The 18439-nt window shown below is 44.5% G+C and overlaps 1 protein-coding gene and 1 non-coding gene across 2 annotated transcripts in view; one reads left to right on the top strand and one right to left on the bottom strand.

Moving 5' to 3' along the window:
- Positions 1–538: 538 nt before the first annotated feature.
- Positions 539–18439, bottom strand: part of LOC117440719 (lysyl oxidase homolog 2B-like) — a gene marked incomplete at its 3' end in the record, with an annotated part of 37878 nt that continues 19977 nt past the window's right edge. Inside the window, exons 2-4 of the mRNA XM_034076951.1 lie at positions 11588–11799; positions 2790–3012; positions 539–722 (exon numbers count right to left, since the gene is read on the bottom strand). Coding sequence (XP_033932842.1) covers positions 539–722; positions 2790–3012; positions 11588–11796 — 616 coding nt within the window. The remainder of the gene's footprint in view (positions 723–2789; positions 3013–11587; positions 11800–18439) is intronic.
- On the top strand, positions 17168–17239 carry trnaq-uug (transfer RNA glutamine (anticodon UUG)). The gene has a single exon. It is a non-coding gene; the product is annotated as a tRNA-Gln (tRNA).

Genomic DNA, 18439 nt, shown 5'->3' with positions numbered 1-18439 from the left:
TAAAGGATGTGTACTTCTACCTGAGTAAAGGATGTGTGTACTTCTACCTGAGTAAAGGATGTGTACTTCTACCTGAGTAAAGGATGTGTGTACTTCTACCTGAGTAAAGGATGTGTGTACTTCTACCTGAGTAAAGGATGTGTGTACTTCTACCTGAGTAAAGGATGTGTGTACTTCTACCTGAGTAAAGGATGTGTGTACTTCTACCTGAGTAAAGGATGTGTACTTCTACCTGAGTAAAGGATGTGTGTACTTCTACCTGAGTAAAGGATGTGTACTTCTACCTGAGTAAAGGATGTGTGTACTTCTACCTGAGTAAAGGATGTGTACTTCTACCTGAGTAAAGGATGTGTACTTCTACCTGAGTAAAGGATGTGTACTTCCACCTGAGTACAGGATGTGTACTTCCACCTGAGTAAAGGATGTGTGTACTTCTACCTGAGTAAAGGATGTGTGTACTTCTACCCGAGTAAAGGATGTGTACTTCCACCTGAGTACAGGATGTGTACTTCTACCTGAGCAGTATACGGCTGCGTACCTTGTCCCAGGCGTCCTCCAGAGAGCGCCTCCTTGGCCGTGCCCAGGCCCAGCTCCCTGCAGACCACCGTGGCCGACATCAGGCTCCAGTGGTCGTCACAGATGGTTCCCCACTCCCCGTTCTTCAGCACCTCCACCCGGCCCTCGCCCACGATGGCCCCCCCGCGGAGACGCACCAGCGGCTGCTGCGGAGAAACAACACACACCCTGAAACACACACACTCTCGCTGAAGGCTGGAAGCGGGTCCTGTTTACATGCTGCGGACATCAACACAGGAGACGCTGTTTACTGTTGACGTCCTGCTGCTGGTGTTTACAGTCGAGACATCTACTCGAACACTAAGCAAGGGGATCACCTCAGTCCCGTTCTGAGGTCTTCACACTGGCTTCCTGCCGTCAGAGACTTCATACTGCTGCTGGTCGATAAAGCCCGTCTCACACTGTCCCGAAGTTGACACCCGATGGAAACACGAATATGGAATTGTGAATTTCGCACGAAGATGGCCCCGAACCACACGAAGGCAACATTTACATTACATTTAAGAAATACAACTGCAAAAACAATGATGTTACAGTACTATGATACTGTGCTGATATCTTCAGACTTGGTTCTTTACTTTATCCGTCTTTATATGTAGAAGATATTACGTTTTCTCCGTCATGTTGTTGTTTCCATAGCAACAACAACTTCCTGTCAACTGTCCTTCAAAATAATATATTATATCCTTTTTAGTTTCACAGAACACAAATTGGGTTATTTACATAATATGTTTACATGATTTTGTTGTGCAATAAAACAACCCGATGGACCCACGATAAAGGGAACGTTCAAATTCGGCTGTGATCGTAGCAACATCGGGCCGTTCGTGAGGGCGTCTGAAGCCATCGTATGACCGCCGGCGGAGTTTCTCAGGCTCCGGCAGCAACTTCGTGAGCGGTGGCAAAATCTTTGACATGCCAAACAATTGCCGAAGGACCTTGCGAAGGTTAATTTTCGTGTTGAACTCGTGTGTCCATGTCGCCCTTCGTAAGGCCATCGTGAGGGCATCTTCTTATCCTCGGTGCCATCGGGCATTCGCCCCGATCAGAGTGAGGGCGAATGCACCGATGATAACACGAAGATGACACGACTTGACAAGATGCCCTCACGAGTGCCTTACGACGTTGCTGCCGGAGCCTGAGAAACTCCACCGGCGGTCATACGATGGCTTCGATGCCCTCACGAACGGCCCGATGCTACGATCACAGCCGAATTTAAACATTTCCTTTATCGGGTGTCCATGTCGGGACAGTGTGACGGGGCTTAAGGCATTGAATGGTTTATTCTGATCTGCTGCTACGTGATGAACCATCCAGCAGGTCCGCTGCAACTCCACTGCTTTTAAATCCAGGCTGAAGACCTTTCTTTTTAAAGCTGCTTTTAATTGAGCTGTTCGTCTCTCACGCTGCACTGTCACTTTTATCCATACCTGTGTTATTCTATATTAGCTTGTTTTACGTATCTTAGCGATAACATCTTAACCGTAAAAAGAGACACTTCATCGAGTGGAGAGTAGAAACCACTGCAGCCATCACACCGGGGTTTAGATTCACTATTCCAAAGTGAGAGCTTATTACAGCAGCTGTTAACAAGGAGACATCAACATGTGTCCCCTCTTCTCCATGTCTCTTCTACATCAACATGTGTCCCCTCTTCTTCATGTCTCTTCTACATCAACATGTGTCCCCTCTTCTTCATGTCTCTTCTACATCAACATGTGTCCCCTCTTCTTCATGTCTCTTCTACATCAACATGTGTCCCCTCTCCTTCATGTCTCTTCTACATCAACATGTGTCCCCTCTTCTTCATGTCTCTTATACATCAACATGTGTCCCCTCTTCTTCATGTCTCTTCTACATCAACATGTGTCCCCTCTCCTTCATGTCTCTTCTACATCAACATGTGTCCCCTCTTCTTCATGTCTCTTCTACATCAACATGTGTCCCCTCTTCTTCATGTCTCTTCTACATCAACATGTGTCCCCTCTTCTTCATGTCTCTTATACATCAACATGTGTCCCCTCTCCTTCATGTCTCTTCTACATCAACATGTGTCCCCTCTTCTTCATGTCTCTTCTACATCAACATGTGTCCCCTCTTCTTCATGTCTCTTCTACATCAACATGTGTCCCCTCTTCTTCATGTCTCTTCTACATCAACATGTGTCCCCTCTCCTTCATGTCTCTTCCAGTGTGTGCTTGAGATGAACCCACCTCCTGTCTGAAGGCCTTCCTGAACCCCGTCATGGGGGTGGGGGTGGGGGCGAAGTCTCTTCCCGGTACGCAGCTCACCACCACCGGCAGCCCCCCACCACAGGTCACATTGGACTTCAGCGGTGAAACCTGGCCCAGTTTACAGCTGGAGAGGTGCGCCTCGTTCCCAGTGCAGTTCACGGCGTAGTCCCAGTACGAGGGCTTCCTGCGGCGCGCAAACATCCTGCAGACACACAGAAGCAGAATGACTTCTCTACCCGGGTTAAATACCATCATTCTGGGAAGTGAAAAGGAAAGCGGATGAAAGGTCAAAGATGGGTTCGGGAACAGTAGAACAGGAACACGTGTTGTCTGGGGATGCACAATGGATGAAAGGAATATAAAGAGGTTAGAAAACTGTCAAAGGAACTATAACTTCACAGGAAGACTCGGGTAGAGGAATGTGAGAATGTGGTTCGGGATATTTCCAAATATCCGCATCGAACTCCCAGAAACCTGCAGGTCCGCTGCAACTACTTTTAAATCCAGGCTGAAGACTAGCTTCCATTCATGTACCTGTTATTCATGTTTTATTATCTTTGCTTTTTAATGTTTCTAATGTGTTCTATGCTCTTAATGTCTTGTGTTGAAAAGTGCTGGATAAATAAACTTGCCTTGCCTTTCCCAAGGAGGGTTACTTTCAGTGGCAGGCGTTCCATTTGAAAATTAAGTAAAAAATAAATGCAATATATCAAGGGGCTCGATTGATTAGCTTAGCGTGATGTTAACTTAGCGTGATGATAGCTTAGCGTGATGTTAACTTAGCGTGATGATAGCTTAGCGTGACGTTAGCATAGCGTGATGTTAGCTTAGTGTGATGTTAGCTTAGCGTGATGTTAACTTAGCGTGATGTTAGCTTAGTGTGATGTTAGCTTAGCGTGATGTTAACTTAGCGTGATGTTAGCTTAGTGTGATGTTAGCTTAGCGTGATGTTAGCTTAGCGTGATGTTAGCTTAGTGTGACGATAGCTTAGCATGATGTTAGCTTAGAGTGATGTTAGCTTAGAGTGATGTTAGCTTAGCGTGATGTTAGCTTAGTGTGACGATAGCTTAGCGTGACGGTAGCTTAGAGTGATGTTAGCTTAGTGTGATGTTAGCTTAGAGTGATGTTAGCTTAGCGTGATGTTAGCTTAGTGTGACGATAGCTTAGCGTGATGGTAGCTTAGAGTGATGTTAGCTTAGTGTGATGTTAGCTTAGAGTGATGTTAGCTTAGTGTGATGTTAGCTTAGAGTGATGTTAGCTTAGTGTGATGTTAGCTTAGCGTGATGTTAGCTTAGTGTGATGTTAGCTTAGAGTGATGTTAGCTTAGTGTGATGTTAGCTTAGCGTGATGTTAGCTTAGTGTGATGTTAGCTTAGAGTGATGTTAGCTTAGTGTGATGTTAGCTTAGTGTGATGTTAGCTTAGCGTGATGTTAGCTTAGCGTGACGATAGCTTAGCGTGATGTTAGCTTAGCGTGATGTTAGCTTAGTGTGACGATAGCTTAGTGTGACGATAGCTTAGTGTGATGTTAGCTTAGTGTGATGTTAGCTTAGCGTGATGTTAGCTTAGCGTGATGTTAGCTTAGAGTGATGTTAGCTTAGTGTGATGTTAGCTTAGTGTGATGTTAGCTTAGTGTGATGTTAGCTTAGCGTGATGTTAGCTTAGTGTGACGATAGCTTAGCGTGATGTTAGCTTAGCGTGATGTTAGCTTAGTGTGACGATAGCTTAGTGTGACGATAGCTTAGTGTGATGTTAGCTTAGTGTGATGTTAGCTTAGCGTGATGTTAGCTTAGTGTGACGATAGCTTAGCGTGATGTTAGCTTAGCGTGACGTTAGCTTAGCGTGATGTTAGCTTAGTGTGACGATAGCTTAGCGTGATGTTAGCTTAGCGTGATGTTAGCTTAGTGTGACGATAGCTTAGCGTGATGTTAGCTTAGTGTGACGATAGCTTAGCGTGATGTTAGCTTAGTGTGGCGATAGCTTAGCGTGATGTTAGCTTAGCGTGATGTTAGCTTAGCGTGACGATAGCTTAGCGTGATGTTAGCTTAGCGTGATGTTAGCTTAGCGTGATGTTAGCTTAGTGTGACGTTAGCTTAGCGTGATGTTAGCTTAGCGTGACGATAGCTTCGCGTGATGTTAGCTTAGTGTGACGATAGCTCAATATGACAGATCAGCAAAATCTTCAATTCCGTATTTAGATATTTTAATTAGAATCCAGTATTCTTAAAGGACTCTGGATGAGCTACACAGGATTGATTTAAATGTCATATCGTCAGCTTAGCGTCACGTTAGCTTACCTTATGTAAAGGCTTTACATGTTTCCTGTCTTCTGTGGTGAGACATTTCAATTTAAACCCAGCCTTCCCTAAGGGACTCTGGATTAGCTTCACAGGAGCATCAAAAAAGGACATTATTATGAAACTGTGAAGCTACAGCAGAGCTTGCCTCCATGTCAGCGCTGTTACACAACACGTGTTTCACGGGAGTGTGCTGACAGACACGTAGATGGGAAGTGAGGCGGCTGTGGCTAGCTAACGCAGAGGAAACTTCCCGCCCGCAGTAAACTGAAGGTTAGCTCCAGTGGTGGATGTTTTATCGAAGCATTGATTAACCTGTGGCTCTCCCATGTAAACAGATTCAAATCCCTCCCCGGGAGTCACTCGTACATCACGACATCGCCGAGGAACGCACTGATGTGGAACATAAAGGATTCAGGTTGGGTTTTTCATTCTATTGCAGCCTCTGAATCGAAGCATTCGGTCCACACATTGGAAACACGTTTCTCTTGTTCAGGGTACAGTTGTATACCTTGCTCTGAATTCAACCAAGATTATTATAATATAAATGTCTCCTTTGTCCAAAATGACCGAACGCTTGGAGTCCATGGACGATGGCGAGCAGATGGCGGTAAAAGGTTAAAGCTATACATTACATACCCTAATAATCTACGCTGACAGAGATGTTTTATGTTTCGAGTGTCAGCATGAGGTCGGCAAAGTAACTCACCGCACAGTCGAATCGTTTCCACACTGTAGCTTGACATCTCTCATTACATAGCCAACAAAAGCCCTGGGTTTGTGCGATGGGACCATCAATCAGAGTGTTTTGGTACATATACATACACGGTACATATTCAACAATGGATCAGGGTAATGTTTGAGGCGCTGCTTGTAGGGAAACCCCAGAGAATAATCATCCAACGCTTTAGTTCATCTCAGTTCTTTGAAGCCACGGTGTGTCTTTCAGCTCGTTGTTTTGGTTCAATTATGGCCCGATACTTCGCTGGGTTGATTTACCGTCTCATCCACTTGTATTCCAGCCAAATCAGGCTGTTTTATATAGAAAGGCAGATCCTATGAACCCACGTTTCAATATTTGCTCAGCTGCAGACAGCAGACAGTAACATTTAGGAGCTATAGGGACGTAGGAGGAGACCAAAACAGAGGGTACATATAATTCAATTGAGTGAAGATGGTTCGTATTTTTGAAGCAGTATTTTGTGGATAATGTATAAGCAGCTACTTGTAGTGATTAAAGCCCAAAGAATAATCATCCAACGCTTAAATTAATCTCATTTATTTGACACATTGTTTAGTCTTTCATCTTATTGTTTTGGTTTTATTATGGCCTCACCATTTCTTTAACTATAACAGACACCTCAGGCTGTTCTAACCTGTTGAGCCCAGAGCCTGTTTTCAGGTCTCAGGCTCGAACATGACTTTCCCAGAACAAATGACCTTATCTTCTAAAAGGGGAACATTAATAATCTTTGTTCTCAAAGTAATGATGAACCTGTGAGTCGGATGTAGAGAAGTCAGATTCAATATAGATGTTTTTTATTTTAAAGAAAATTCAGATTGAACACGGTAAAAAACTGTAAATGATAGTGTCCGTCCAAAAGATATTTTGTACTTATAGTGAAAACTACCCTTGGATGATGGGTTATTAGACTACACGCTTTAGGAATCCAAAGTACAACATATAATAAGTACCCCGTATCAAGGTTGATTCAAAACAAGGGATATTTGATGTTTTTAGAGAGATTTAGAAGAAAAAAAACACTTCTTGGGTCATTTGGGAGGATTTTTCATATCTCTGGCCCCATTGGTCGATTTTGATGATTGACACCTCTTTTGAACCGTCAGAGCCAATGGGATCGAGGGGAGGTACCTACATCCACCTACATGTTACATTGAGGAGTGAGAGTGATGCACGAACAGACGAAAGCTATGTTACGCTCTGAAAACTGAAAACTAGGTTTATTGCTGATGGATTATCAGAAATCAACACATTGGATTAACCTATGGATTAACTTCAACAGCGATGTTATCGTTTTAATGCCAACTTCTGATCAGAACAGCAAAGGTAAGACATATTGCCGTTTTTTCTCCCAAAAGCTACGTCGTCTGGTTTTGCTTCCCGTGTAGCGAGTTTTGATCGCTCAGTGATGATACTTATACATCTAGACCAGGGGTTCTCAAAGGTTTGATGAGTGAAGGCCACTTTAGGTTCCCAATACTGGATTGAGGGCCGCCCAAGAAAAAACGGAACACAAAATAATTCCAAAACAAATCCTTTCTTTATTGTACTAACCAATTACCGCAACTCGCGAGATGCCTAGTTGCCATGCAACCAGTAGTCTAGCAAACTTTCCACAAGCTGTCATTCATAATTTAGGAATGACAACCCAGGGGGCGCAGTTTTACCATTCTTAAATTCCATTCTAATTCTTACTAGATACAACCATGGAGGATTAAAATATAACGCATGCATTTCAGCGCGTCACATTAACTATCGCGGGCCGCCAGAAACATTTCCGAGGGCCGCCATTGGCCCGCGGGCCGCACTTTGAGAACCCCTGATCTAGAATCTGTGGAATCTCAGCTTGCTAGCTGATATCTTGTTTGTGCAGATCCGATATGCAATAAAGTATTTATACCGTGAGTTCTGTGCTAAGTGTGTTAGCATTTTTTCGCTCAGGGCTCATTTAGACGCTTCTTGTGAGACTTGTGTTTTGTTTCGGTAAAAATGGTTCATATCGTCAGTTAGCTGAGTTTCTTCCCGTTAAGTGGGTATTACACATTATTAGGTTGTTAAATGTTAAGAAGCCCTGAGACACAGTGTCGTGAAAAAACCACAAGACATACACTAAACCCACTATACACTACCTGATTACAACTCAGCAGAGAGACACATAGTGGAGCGTTTTGAAGCTAAGGACACTGTGGAGGAGACTAAGACAGAGCTAAAAATCAGGTAAATATTAGAGATGTCCCGATCCGATCACGTGATCGGGGATCGGAGCCGATCACATGATTTTCAAAAGATCGGAATCGGGAGGAAAAAATCGGGGATCGGGATTTTTTTTTTTTATTAAAAAAAAAATTATACTTTTTTCAAATTATTTTATTTATTGTTACAAAACTAAAATGACCATGTTCACGTCTTAAAGTCATCCTGAGGACTTAGTTTTGGTTTAAAATTACACAACATCATGTGTTGCTTTCTTTGGGCTTGTTTTCAGACCTGGTTGCTTATTCCTCTCAAAGCAACAGAGTGGGCGCAGTGTCTAATAGTAGCAGCAAGCTAACGAGAGGCTACGATCAGCTGGTGACTCGGGAGTCGGGACAGAGAACATGTCAGGAGTTTGGAAGTATTATGAAATTGAAAGCGAAGGCAGTGTAACAGCCAGATGCAATGTTTGCAAGGCAGAGGTTCCGCGTGGTGGAAAGAACAGAGCTACGTTCAACACGACTAATCTAATACGCCACCTGAGAAACAAACACCAACAACAACACGGCGAGTACACAGCGGCCACTCAGGTAACGGCACTGAAACAACCGACACTTTCAGAGACTTTCAAAAGGAAAGAGAAACTGCCCCAGAACAGAGAAAAGGCCAACACAATAACAGCCAAGATAGCTGAACTCATCGCGTTGGATGACCAGCCGTTATCTGTTACCTTTTTTTTCTCTTAATGCATTGCATAAAGATCGGATCGGGAAAAATCGGTATCGGCAGATTGTCAAAATCAAATGATCGGAATCGGATCGGGAGCAAAAAAAGGTGATCGGGACATCCCTAGTAAATATACTTCACGCTGGGGTAGCAAATACATTGACAGGGTTAAACCAATTATAGTTCTACAAATGATGTTTTAAACCCGTACAATAGTGAGAAATGAAAGGGAATCCTGACTAACTTGTGTTGTTTTGTCTAGGGTTTAGCGTGGGAAAGAAAGAAGTTTGATAAAGATATTTCTCATAATCATTAAATACAGCAAAGTGTTTTGAGGAGAAATACCAATCAGCATTTCCCTACAAATAAACTTAAACAGCCATATCTTGCTCCTCAGAGTTGAACATGTAAGATATCAAAATAGATCAGTATTGACCTTCTTTCACCTCCCCTGAGTTATGCAACAGCCCCTGACTCACAGTATTTCATTGTTGGACCACATCATTGCGAAATACTAAGGCTGTGAAAGTGATTCATCGCCTTCAATGCCCAAGAAGTTTTTTATAGCAGTAAAAAAGTTGTTTTTGAGGCAAAGCGCCAACAAATATGGACTGAAACAGATGATTTGGTTGGATGAAAACATGTTGTGAACGTTAGACATGATTACATCCTTCTTTTATCAAACTAAATTTACTTTTAGACATAACACCAGTTTATTTATTGGATTGTTAAATCTATTGGGAATGTTTGGATCCGTCTGAAAACAATAATGTAGGAGCCATTTTGTTTAATTCATCTTTTTTTAAACCATGTTTTCTTTGCATATTAACACTCACAAATAGATTTTTCAAGTAAAAAGCTAACGTTATGCTAAAGGAACTACAGCACGGTCGTCGGTCACATGACTTCACATCAATACCGCTAAGCTAAAGGTGGCTAATGTTGGGCTATAAAGGAACTACAGCACGGTCACATGACTTCACGTCTCCACCGCTAAGCTAAAGGTGGCTAATGTTGGGCTATAAAGGAACTACAGCACGGTCACATGACTTCACGTCACCACCGCTAAGCTAAAGGAGGCTAATGTTGGGCTATAATGGAACTACAGCACGGTCACATGACTTCACGTCACCACCGCTAAGCTAAAGGAGGCTAATGTTGGGCTATAATGGAACTACAGCACGGTCACATGACTTCACGTCACCACCGCTAAGCTAAAGGAGGCTAATGTTGGGCTATAAAGGAACTACAGCACGGTCACATGACTTCACGTCACCACCGCTAAGCTAAAGATGGCTAATGTTGGGCTATAAAGGAACTACAGCACGGTCACATGACTTCACGTCACCACCGCTAAGCTAAAGGAGGCTAATGTTGGGCTATAAAGGAACTACAGCACGGTCACATGACTTCACCTCACCACCGCTAAGCTAAAGGAGGCTAATGTTGGGCTATAAAGGAACTACAGCACGGTCACATGACTTCACGTCACCACCGCTAAGCTAAAGGAGGCTAATGTTGGGCTATAAAGGAACTACAGCACGGTCACATGACTTCACCTCACCACCGCTAAGCTAAAGGAGGCTAATGTTGGGCTATAAAGGAACTACAGCACGGTCACATGACTTCACGTCACCACCGCTAAGCTAAAGGAGGCTAATGTTGGGCTATAAAGGAACTACAGCACGGTCACATGACTTCACCTCACCACCGCTAAGCTAAAGGAGGCTAATGTTGGGCTATAAAGGAACTACAGCACGGTCACATGACTTCACGTCACCACCGCTAAGCTAAAGGCAGCTAATGTTGGGCTATAAAGGAACTACAGCACGGTCACATGACTTCACGTCACCACCGCTAAGCTAAAGGAGGCTAATGTTGGGCTATACAGGAACTACAGCACGGTCACATGACTTCAGGTCACCACCGCTAAGCTAAAGGAGGCTAATGTTGGGCTATAAAGGAACTACAGCACGGTCACATGACTTCACGTCACCACCGCTAAGCTAAAGGTGGCTAATGTTGGGCTATAAAGGAACTACAGCACGGTCACATGACTTCAGGTCACCACCGCTAAGCTAAAGGAGGCTAATGTTGGGCTATAAAGGAACTACAGCACGGTCACATGACTTCACCTCACCACCGCTAAGCTAAAGGAGGCTAATGTTGGGCTATAAAGGAACTACAGCACGGTCACATGACTTCACGTCACCACCGCTAAGCTAAAGGCAGCTAATGTTGGGCTATAAAGGAACTACAGCACGGTCACATGACTTCACGTCACCACCGCTAAGCTAAAGGAGGCTAATGTTGAGCTATAAAGGAACTACAGCACGGTCACATGACTTCAGGTCACCACCGCTAAGCTAAAGGAGGCTAATGTTGGGCTATAAAGGAACTACAGCACGGTCACATGACTTCACCTCACCACCGCTAAGCTAAAGGAGGCTAATGTTGGGCTATAAAGGAACTACAGCACGGTCACATGACTTCACGTCACCACCGCTAAGCTAAAGGCAGCTAATGTTGGGCTATAAAGGAACTACAGCACGGTCACATGACTTCACGTCACCACCGCTAAGCTAAAGGTGGCTAATGTTGGGCTATACAGGAACTACAGCACGGTCACATGACTTCAGGTCACCACCGCTAAGCTAAAGGAGGCTAATGTTGGGCTATAAAGGAACTACAGCACGGTCACATGACTTCACGTCACCACCGCTAAGCTAAAGGTGGCTAATGTTGGCCGTGATGACGTTTATTCGTCTCATTTAGACACTTTTTGGTACAGCTCTACCAAATACGTTACAGTTGTACTCACTTGTAGACCCTGGCGTTGTACTTCCTCTCTCCGGGGAAGCCGAACATGCCGCAGATGACTCGGGCGTTCAGCGGAGACCACTCCGTGTTACAGATCTGTTTCCATTTCCCGCCGTCCTTCACCTCCACGTAGCCCTCCGTCATCGGGATCCGCTTCCTGTACGTGGACAGGATGGCTCGGATGCGCACATCCTCCACCTGGATATCCATGTTCTGTGGGCAGAAACATCGAGAGAGGGGCAAAGAAGTCAATCAAATATGTATATATGTCGAGATGTACCGTGTGTACCTACTGTGGACTCGTATATACTGCATATGTTCATCTGTTTATTCAATTGTATTTCATGCTTTTATTGCACATTTTGACTTTAAACTTTTATTTCTAAATAAACATTTGGATTGTATTTTAAATTCTTAATGCATATTTTTGCTTTACATTATAATGATTATATATATTATTTTTTTTACTCTTTTTATTACATTTTTTGAATAGTTTTATCACACAATTTACATCAATCAATCAATCAATGTTTATTTATAGCCCAATATCACACATGTTACATTTGTCTCAGTGGTCTTCACAGTGTGTACAGAATATCAGTATGACAATACGACACCCTCTGTCCTTAGACCCTCTGTCCTCAGACCCTCTGTCCTCAGACCCTCTGTCCTCAGACCCTCTGTCCTCAGACCCTCTGTCCTCAGACCCTCTGTCCTTAGACCCTCTGTCCTTAGACCCTCTGTCCTCAGACCCTCTGTCCTCAGACCCTCTGTCCTCAGACCCTCTGTCCTTAGACCCTCTGTCCTTAGACCCTCTGTCCTTAGAGCCTCTGTCCTCAGACCCTCTGTCCTTAGAGCCTCTGTCCTCAGACCCTCTGTCCTCAGACCCTCTGTCCTTAGAGCCTCTGTCCTCAGACCCTCTGTCCTTAGACCCTCTGTCCTTAGACCCTCTGTCCTCAGACCCTCTGTCCTTAGAGCCTCTGTCCTCAGACCCTCTGTCCTTAGACCCTCAGTCCTTAGACCCTCTGTCCTTAGACCCTCTATCCTCAGACCCTCTGTCCTCAGACCCTCTGTCCTTAGACCCTCTGTCCTCAGACCCTCTGTCCTCAGACCCTCTGTCCTTAGACCCTCTGTCCTCAGACCCTCTGTCCTTAGACCCTCTGTCCTCAGACCCTCTGTCCTCAGACCCTCTGTCCTTAGACCCTCTGTCCTAAAGCCTCTGTCCTCAGACCCTCTGTCCTTAGAGCCTCTGTCCTCAGACCCTCTGTCCTCAGACCCTCTGTCCTCAGACCCTCTGTCCTTAGACCCTCTGTCCTCAGACCCTCTGTCCTTAGACCCTCTGTCCTCAGACCCTCTGTCCTTAGAGCCTCTGTCCTCAGACCCTCTGTCCTTAGACCCTCAGTCCTTAGACCCTCTGTCCTTAGACCCTCTATCCTCAGACCCTCTGTCCTCAGACCCTCTGTCCTTACACCCTCTGTCCTTAGACCCTCTGTCCTTAGACCCTCTGTCCTTAGACCCTCACATCGTACAAGGAAAAACTTCCAGAGAAAACCCACAGTTTAAGGGAACATGGAGAAACCTCAGGGAGAGCAGCAGAGGAGGATCCTCTCCCAGGACGGACAGACGTGCAATAGATGCCGTGTGGAAATCATCTTCTAATGTCTATACAATTGCGTTAGTCTAAAATGGAGCAACGGTCAGAAAACCTAAGTTCCCCCGGGATAAATAAAGTATCCTGTTGCTAATCTTTTATATATATTCAGAACAAATCCTCATTTATTTCCGTATATCTGTATTATGTATACATTTGGAGTTTTCCTGCAATATTCCTATTTGTTCCTATTCCTTATCTAACTTGTACTTTTCTTTTTGTCGCTGCTTTTAATTGAACTATTCATATCTTAAACTGCACTGTAACTTTTATCTATGTATTTTTCCTTAATGTTTATTTTATTAGCTTTTCTTTTTTAATGCTTAATGTCTTTCTTTTTTGTAAAGCACTTTGAATTACCTTGCGTTGAAAAGTGCTATATAAATAAACTTGCCTTGCCTTGATCACAGACGAAATACCTGTTTATGCCGTCGGCGTATATCATTGATAATACGGTTGATGTAATTAATTCCCGCTCCAGTTCATTCATCGTGAACGAACTGGAGGTCATTTGAGGAATGCACTAGTTTCCACGTTCTGCCTCGACGCTCTGATGTGAAGTTAGCCGGCCACACGTGCGTCGAGAACCAGTACTTCCTGTGTTACGTAACATGCAAAGACCCCCAGCTTCTGCGTCTGCTTGTAAATCTTTTCCAGATTGCCCAATCATCTCGCCGGCGATTCCTTTTATTCACGCTTAACACCGTCACCCCCTGCTGAAGGTAGCACGTGCAAAGCGTTACAGTGTGTCGCTGGAAAGCACCCGTCAGAGAAACAGCATTTGGAGTGCACATGCAGTACTTAGGAGACTGACATTTACTTCCACCACTACTTCATCCTTAACCACAGACACTGGGACACTAGCATGCTACTTATCCTGAAGCTATCTCGGCCTTAAATGTGTCACTGTTGCACAACATCAATCAAGTCATTACAGCTAAACGGTTTTCTGTTAAAAATGCATCAGAAGGATACCCCTTGCTTTGAGACTGCAACAGGGAATGTTTTTGTCAAGATGGGAAAAACGGATAATATATGTTCCACCAATACGACCATCATTTGTCTAGAAGGGACTTTTACATATTTTTGTTTGTAGTATTTTTTATTTCGATGCCCCCCTTGTTGAATAAGTTGCAGGTACACCCCATAACCCTGTTCGTGTTTATGCTCTTTCTATATGTTATAGCATGTTTGACGGTCAGTGAGGCCTGCATCTGTACTATCCCCAAATATGTTTGATTTGTGATTGTACTGTTAACTACAGAAGGCTTACAGAGAATATTGTATTATCTACGACTGTAAACATGTGAAAAGCTGAATAAAAAGAGAATTAAAAAAAAAAAAATGCATCAGTTAGACGTGTGTAATGTACGTGGGAGGAGAAGTAAGGACGGATGTATAATTACGTTTACACAAAACTACAGTCCCCCTTAGTTCATTGGGCGTTTTCACACCTTTGAGCCCATTATTTTGCTTTATGGCGTAAACACAACAGGATAGGGAATTGGCAGCACCTCGCCACGACAATCTACATTTGGCCAGATCATTTAAAAAACTATATTTTAAGCAGGCAATATTGTAGCATCTGTATCCATGTGCTTTTAGTAACTTCTTCAGGCCCAAAAATACCTATTTTGTAAAAAAAATTATTCAAGGGCCAGGGGTGAACGATATGACATCTGCGTGTGCCTTTGAATCACTTCTATCAGTCGGACACCAATGTGTCTGTTCAGCTACTAAACACCATGGCTGTCGGAGTGAAGCGTCTGAAGATAAGTAAACCTGGAAATGACTTTTCTGGGGTTTCATATCAAACCCTAACGGCCCGTCCACACTACAGCGTCGAAAGCTCCAATCTGCCCATTCACTTTCAATGGGGTGACGTCACGTAGCCTCGCTTTTTCGCCCAACTGAATTGTGGGTAGCAGAGCGGTCCGTCTCCAACTTCTGACGCCGGAGACGCCGGAGTAGCCAGCGCCAGCCAATCAAATCCCGTTTCCCAAAATCTGACAGCTGAAGCCGTAGCCAATCAAACCGCGTCTAAGCTGGGAGAGATATCCCGCCGTTCATTTCTATATTTCAAAAAAAGTCGGAGGAGAAACTAACTATCGCCGTAGCAATCACCCGGTTCTGTATGACCAGACCCTCTTCACCTCCCGGGATACAAACCGGAGGAGCCAGGCATGGAGGGAGGTGGCAGAGGCAGTGGGGGAAACTGGTAGGTTTTCGCCTGTTTGGGGAGTTTATATATATATATATTGCTCCCATAAAATCCCCGGGGGTTTTTGCTTTGTATGTCGGGGGCGGGAGATTCATGTGATTGGTTGTTGGCCGTGTTGCTTGAATAAAATCCCAAGCTCCAGACACGCCCAGCTCCAAGCTTTTTCTGAAGCTGCAGTGTGGACGCTCCGTAACCCTAACCCTTCAACACACAAACTAGTGTCCACACATATCAGATGTACTTTGGCTAATTCAACAGTTAAATTCAACAGTTAAATTCAACAGTTAAATTCAACAGTTAAATTCAACAGTTAAATTCAACAGTTAAATTCAACAGTCTTCCGTCTTGGTTTGTAACTCTGATGGCCCGATAAAGAGTGATAGGTTTATCTCTGTAGGAAAAGAATAGTGTGTGAGTGCACAGTCAGTGTGAGGCCGTCAAAACCCAGCTCGGAGCTTTTCCTCTCAGACTATTTGCAGCGATTAAATAAACATTTCCCTCTCCAGTCGACCAACCCACATTCTTTTGCTACGTGACTGAGTGGAGGCATTTCAGCCTGGCTGGTTTAGGGGGGGTTGCTTTGCTCCGCAGATGGGACGATACGTCTCTCTCATATCCAGCCAAAAAACAAACCTACACTTCAAATAATGACAAAGTAGTGGTTTCCTAAATTGCCGTTTGCCTCCAGGGAAGGGCCGCGGAGTGAAAGGTACAAACCGTCCGTCTCCTCGCCCTCTGCTATTTCCTCCCAGAGATAAACCACATCGCTCAATCCGGTCTGAGGTAGCGAGGTCTGGGCTGCGGGGGATACAGCTGTAGAAAGGCTGAAGTCATGGAGCATGATAATGGCTGGAAATGTGGTGACCTCATCTGGAGCTGCTGTCTATATACAGAACATGACGCGTTGGCAGGCGTGAAACAACAGGTTTTCGCCGAACGTTGGCAAGGCAATCCAGACTCAACATTCAGGAAGATTGCTATGGGCATGCTGGTGTGAAGAAAACCCGTTTAACTGTCTGATAATGACAGATACACAACTACCCTCTCCCTCGAACTGTGCAGCCTCCATGCCAAACCTGTATCTCTCTGTATGCAGGAAGGAAACTTAAATAAGAGTTTAAAAACAGCACTGTTTCAACTTTCCCAATCCTTCCCCCCCCGTTCGGGTTCAGAGGGTCTTCACATGGACCAGAAATGGCCATTTGTCTGCAGAAATGAATATGTGTCTTGTTCTGAGTTGCTGGATATACAGTACAGGACTCGTTGGCAGACATAAAAACAAACACGTTTTAGCCGAACGTCGTGGGTTAGCAAGGAAATCCAGACTGAACATTCCACCCAAACGGACAATGGGGAAAATATTTCTATTGGCAACGCTGGGGTGAAAATAATCAGATTGAATGTCTCGTCAAAACAGAAGCACTTTTTCCCTGATTTCCCATCCCTCCCGCTGCGCTTCAGAGGATCGACTGAGATGGCCGTTTGCCTGCAGAAGAGAGATTTCTAACGTCTTGTTTTGGGTTTATAGGGTCAGTATTCATTCATACTGACCGTCATAGCAAAACTTCACTGTAAGAAATCGGGGGCAAAACCCCATGGACTATTGGTTCAGATACTGTGAGCACGAGAAGAAGGCTGAACCCAGAACATACCAAAGCACACAGTTCAGTAGTTGGCAGGAAGGAAGTGCAACACAGCCAAGATAGCATGGTTCCATGGTGTAATGGTTAGCACTCTGGACTTTGACTCCAGCGATCCGAGTTCAAGTCTCGGTGGAACCTGATCGTTTGCTGACAGAACCCCTCATATATACACAAACAGCTCCTCATAGGATGGGGACTGTTCAGAGTCTCATGGCGTGTTCCACTACAGCGCAGAGCCCCGTTCAAGAGGGCTGTGACGTCAGCGGCCGGCTTTTGGGTGCGTCTCCACTTGGCCTGGTACCGGCTAGCGGGTCCGAATTCACAGTTTTTCTGGCCCCATAAAATCGGGGTTCGAGGGATATATCCGCCTTCTTGCATTTATCTTTCCATTCCCACAACAATATACATAAAGAAATGACATATTTTGGACATAGTTCGAATGGTGATTAATCTGATTCAAAATGTTAATCACTTGACAGCCCTAAGATATATATATATATAGCGAAGCTTGCAGCATTTTTATAAACAGCATTTTTGTTAACAGAGGATCAACAAAAATGGCAAAGGAAAGCACACGTGGTCCGCCGAGGAAGTTACGACGTTCCTACACTTTATTGCAGACGACAAGATCCAGCGGGAGCTCGACGGGACAACTCGCAGTATGAAAGTATTCCAGGAGGCCTCTGCACTGATGTGCGGAAGCGGTTACTCGAGGACTGTCTCGCAGTGTAGGGAAAAACTGAAAAAGATGAAGAGTGAGTATCGCGTAGTGAAGGACAACAGCAAGCCGATCGCTCCGCCTACACTGCGTTACTATAGATACTACCTCAGTTCCTAAACTGTAATGGAGACGCGCCATAAAGTGAGCTCGTCCTAAGGAGCGAGGCCGTGTCGTGGAAACGCGCCATAAGTTGGTGCAGTTACAACCTAACAAAAGTCTAAACCCATAGCACAGCTCATCCTTAATCTGAGTTGCACATTTCTCCTACTTTCCAAGCCCTCCCCTTCCTGTTTAGGGTTCACACGGTCCTCACATGGACAACAAATAATGTGTGTCCTGTTTTGGGTTCCTAGGGTCAGATATAGCTCCTAATACTAGGATGAGTACTATTCAGAGTCTGAGTTGGTTCAGTTACCGACCTCCAAAAGCACAAACCCAATACCACGCTTCAGATGTATATAAACACAGTTCCTTTTTAGTGGGACATTTTCTCCTACGTTCCAAATCCCTCCCCTTCCTGTTCAGGTCCTGATATGGACAGGAAATGGCCATTGCCTGCAGAAAAGAAGAGATTTCTAATGTGTGTGTACTGCTTTGGGTTACTACACAGAACATGA

This window comes from Pseudochaenichthys georgianus, unplaced genomic scaffold (assembly GCF_902827115.2).
Source record: "Pseudochaenichthys georgianus unplaced genomic scaffold, fPseGeo1.2 scaffold_1146_arrow_ctg1, whole genome shotgun sequence".
Taxonomy (NCBI): Eukaryota; Metazoa; Chordata; class Actinopteri; order Perciformes; family Channichthyidae; genus Pseudochaenichthys; species Pseudochaenichthys georgianus.
Note: the sequence above shows the minus strand (reverse complement) of the source record. Positions and strands in the feature narration are given on the sequence as shown.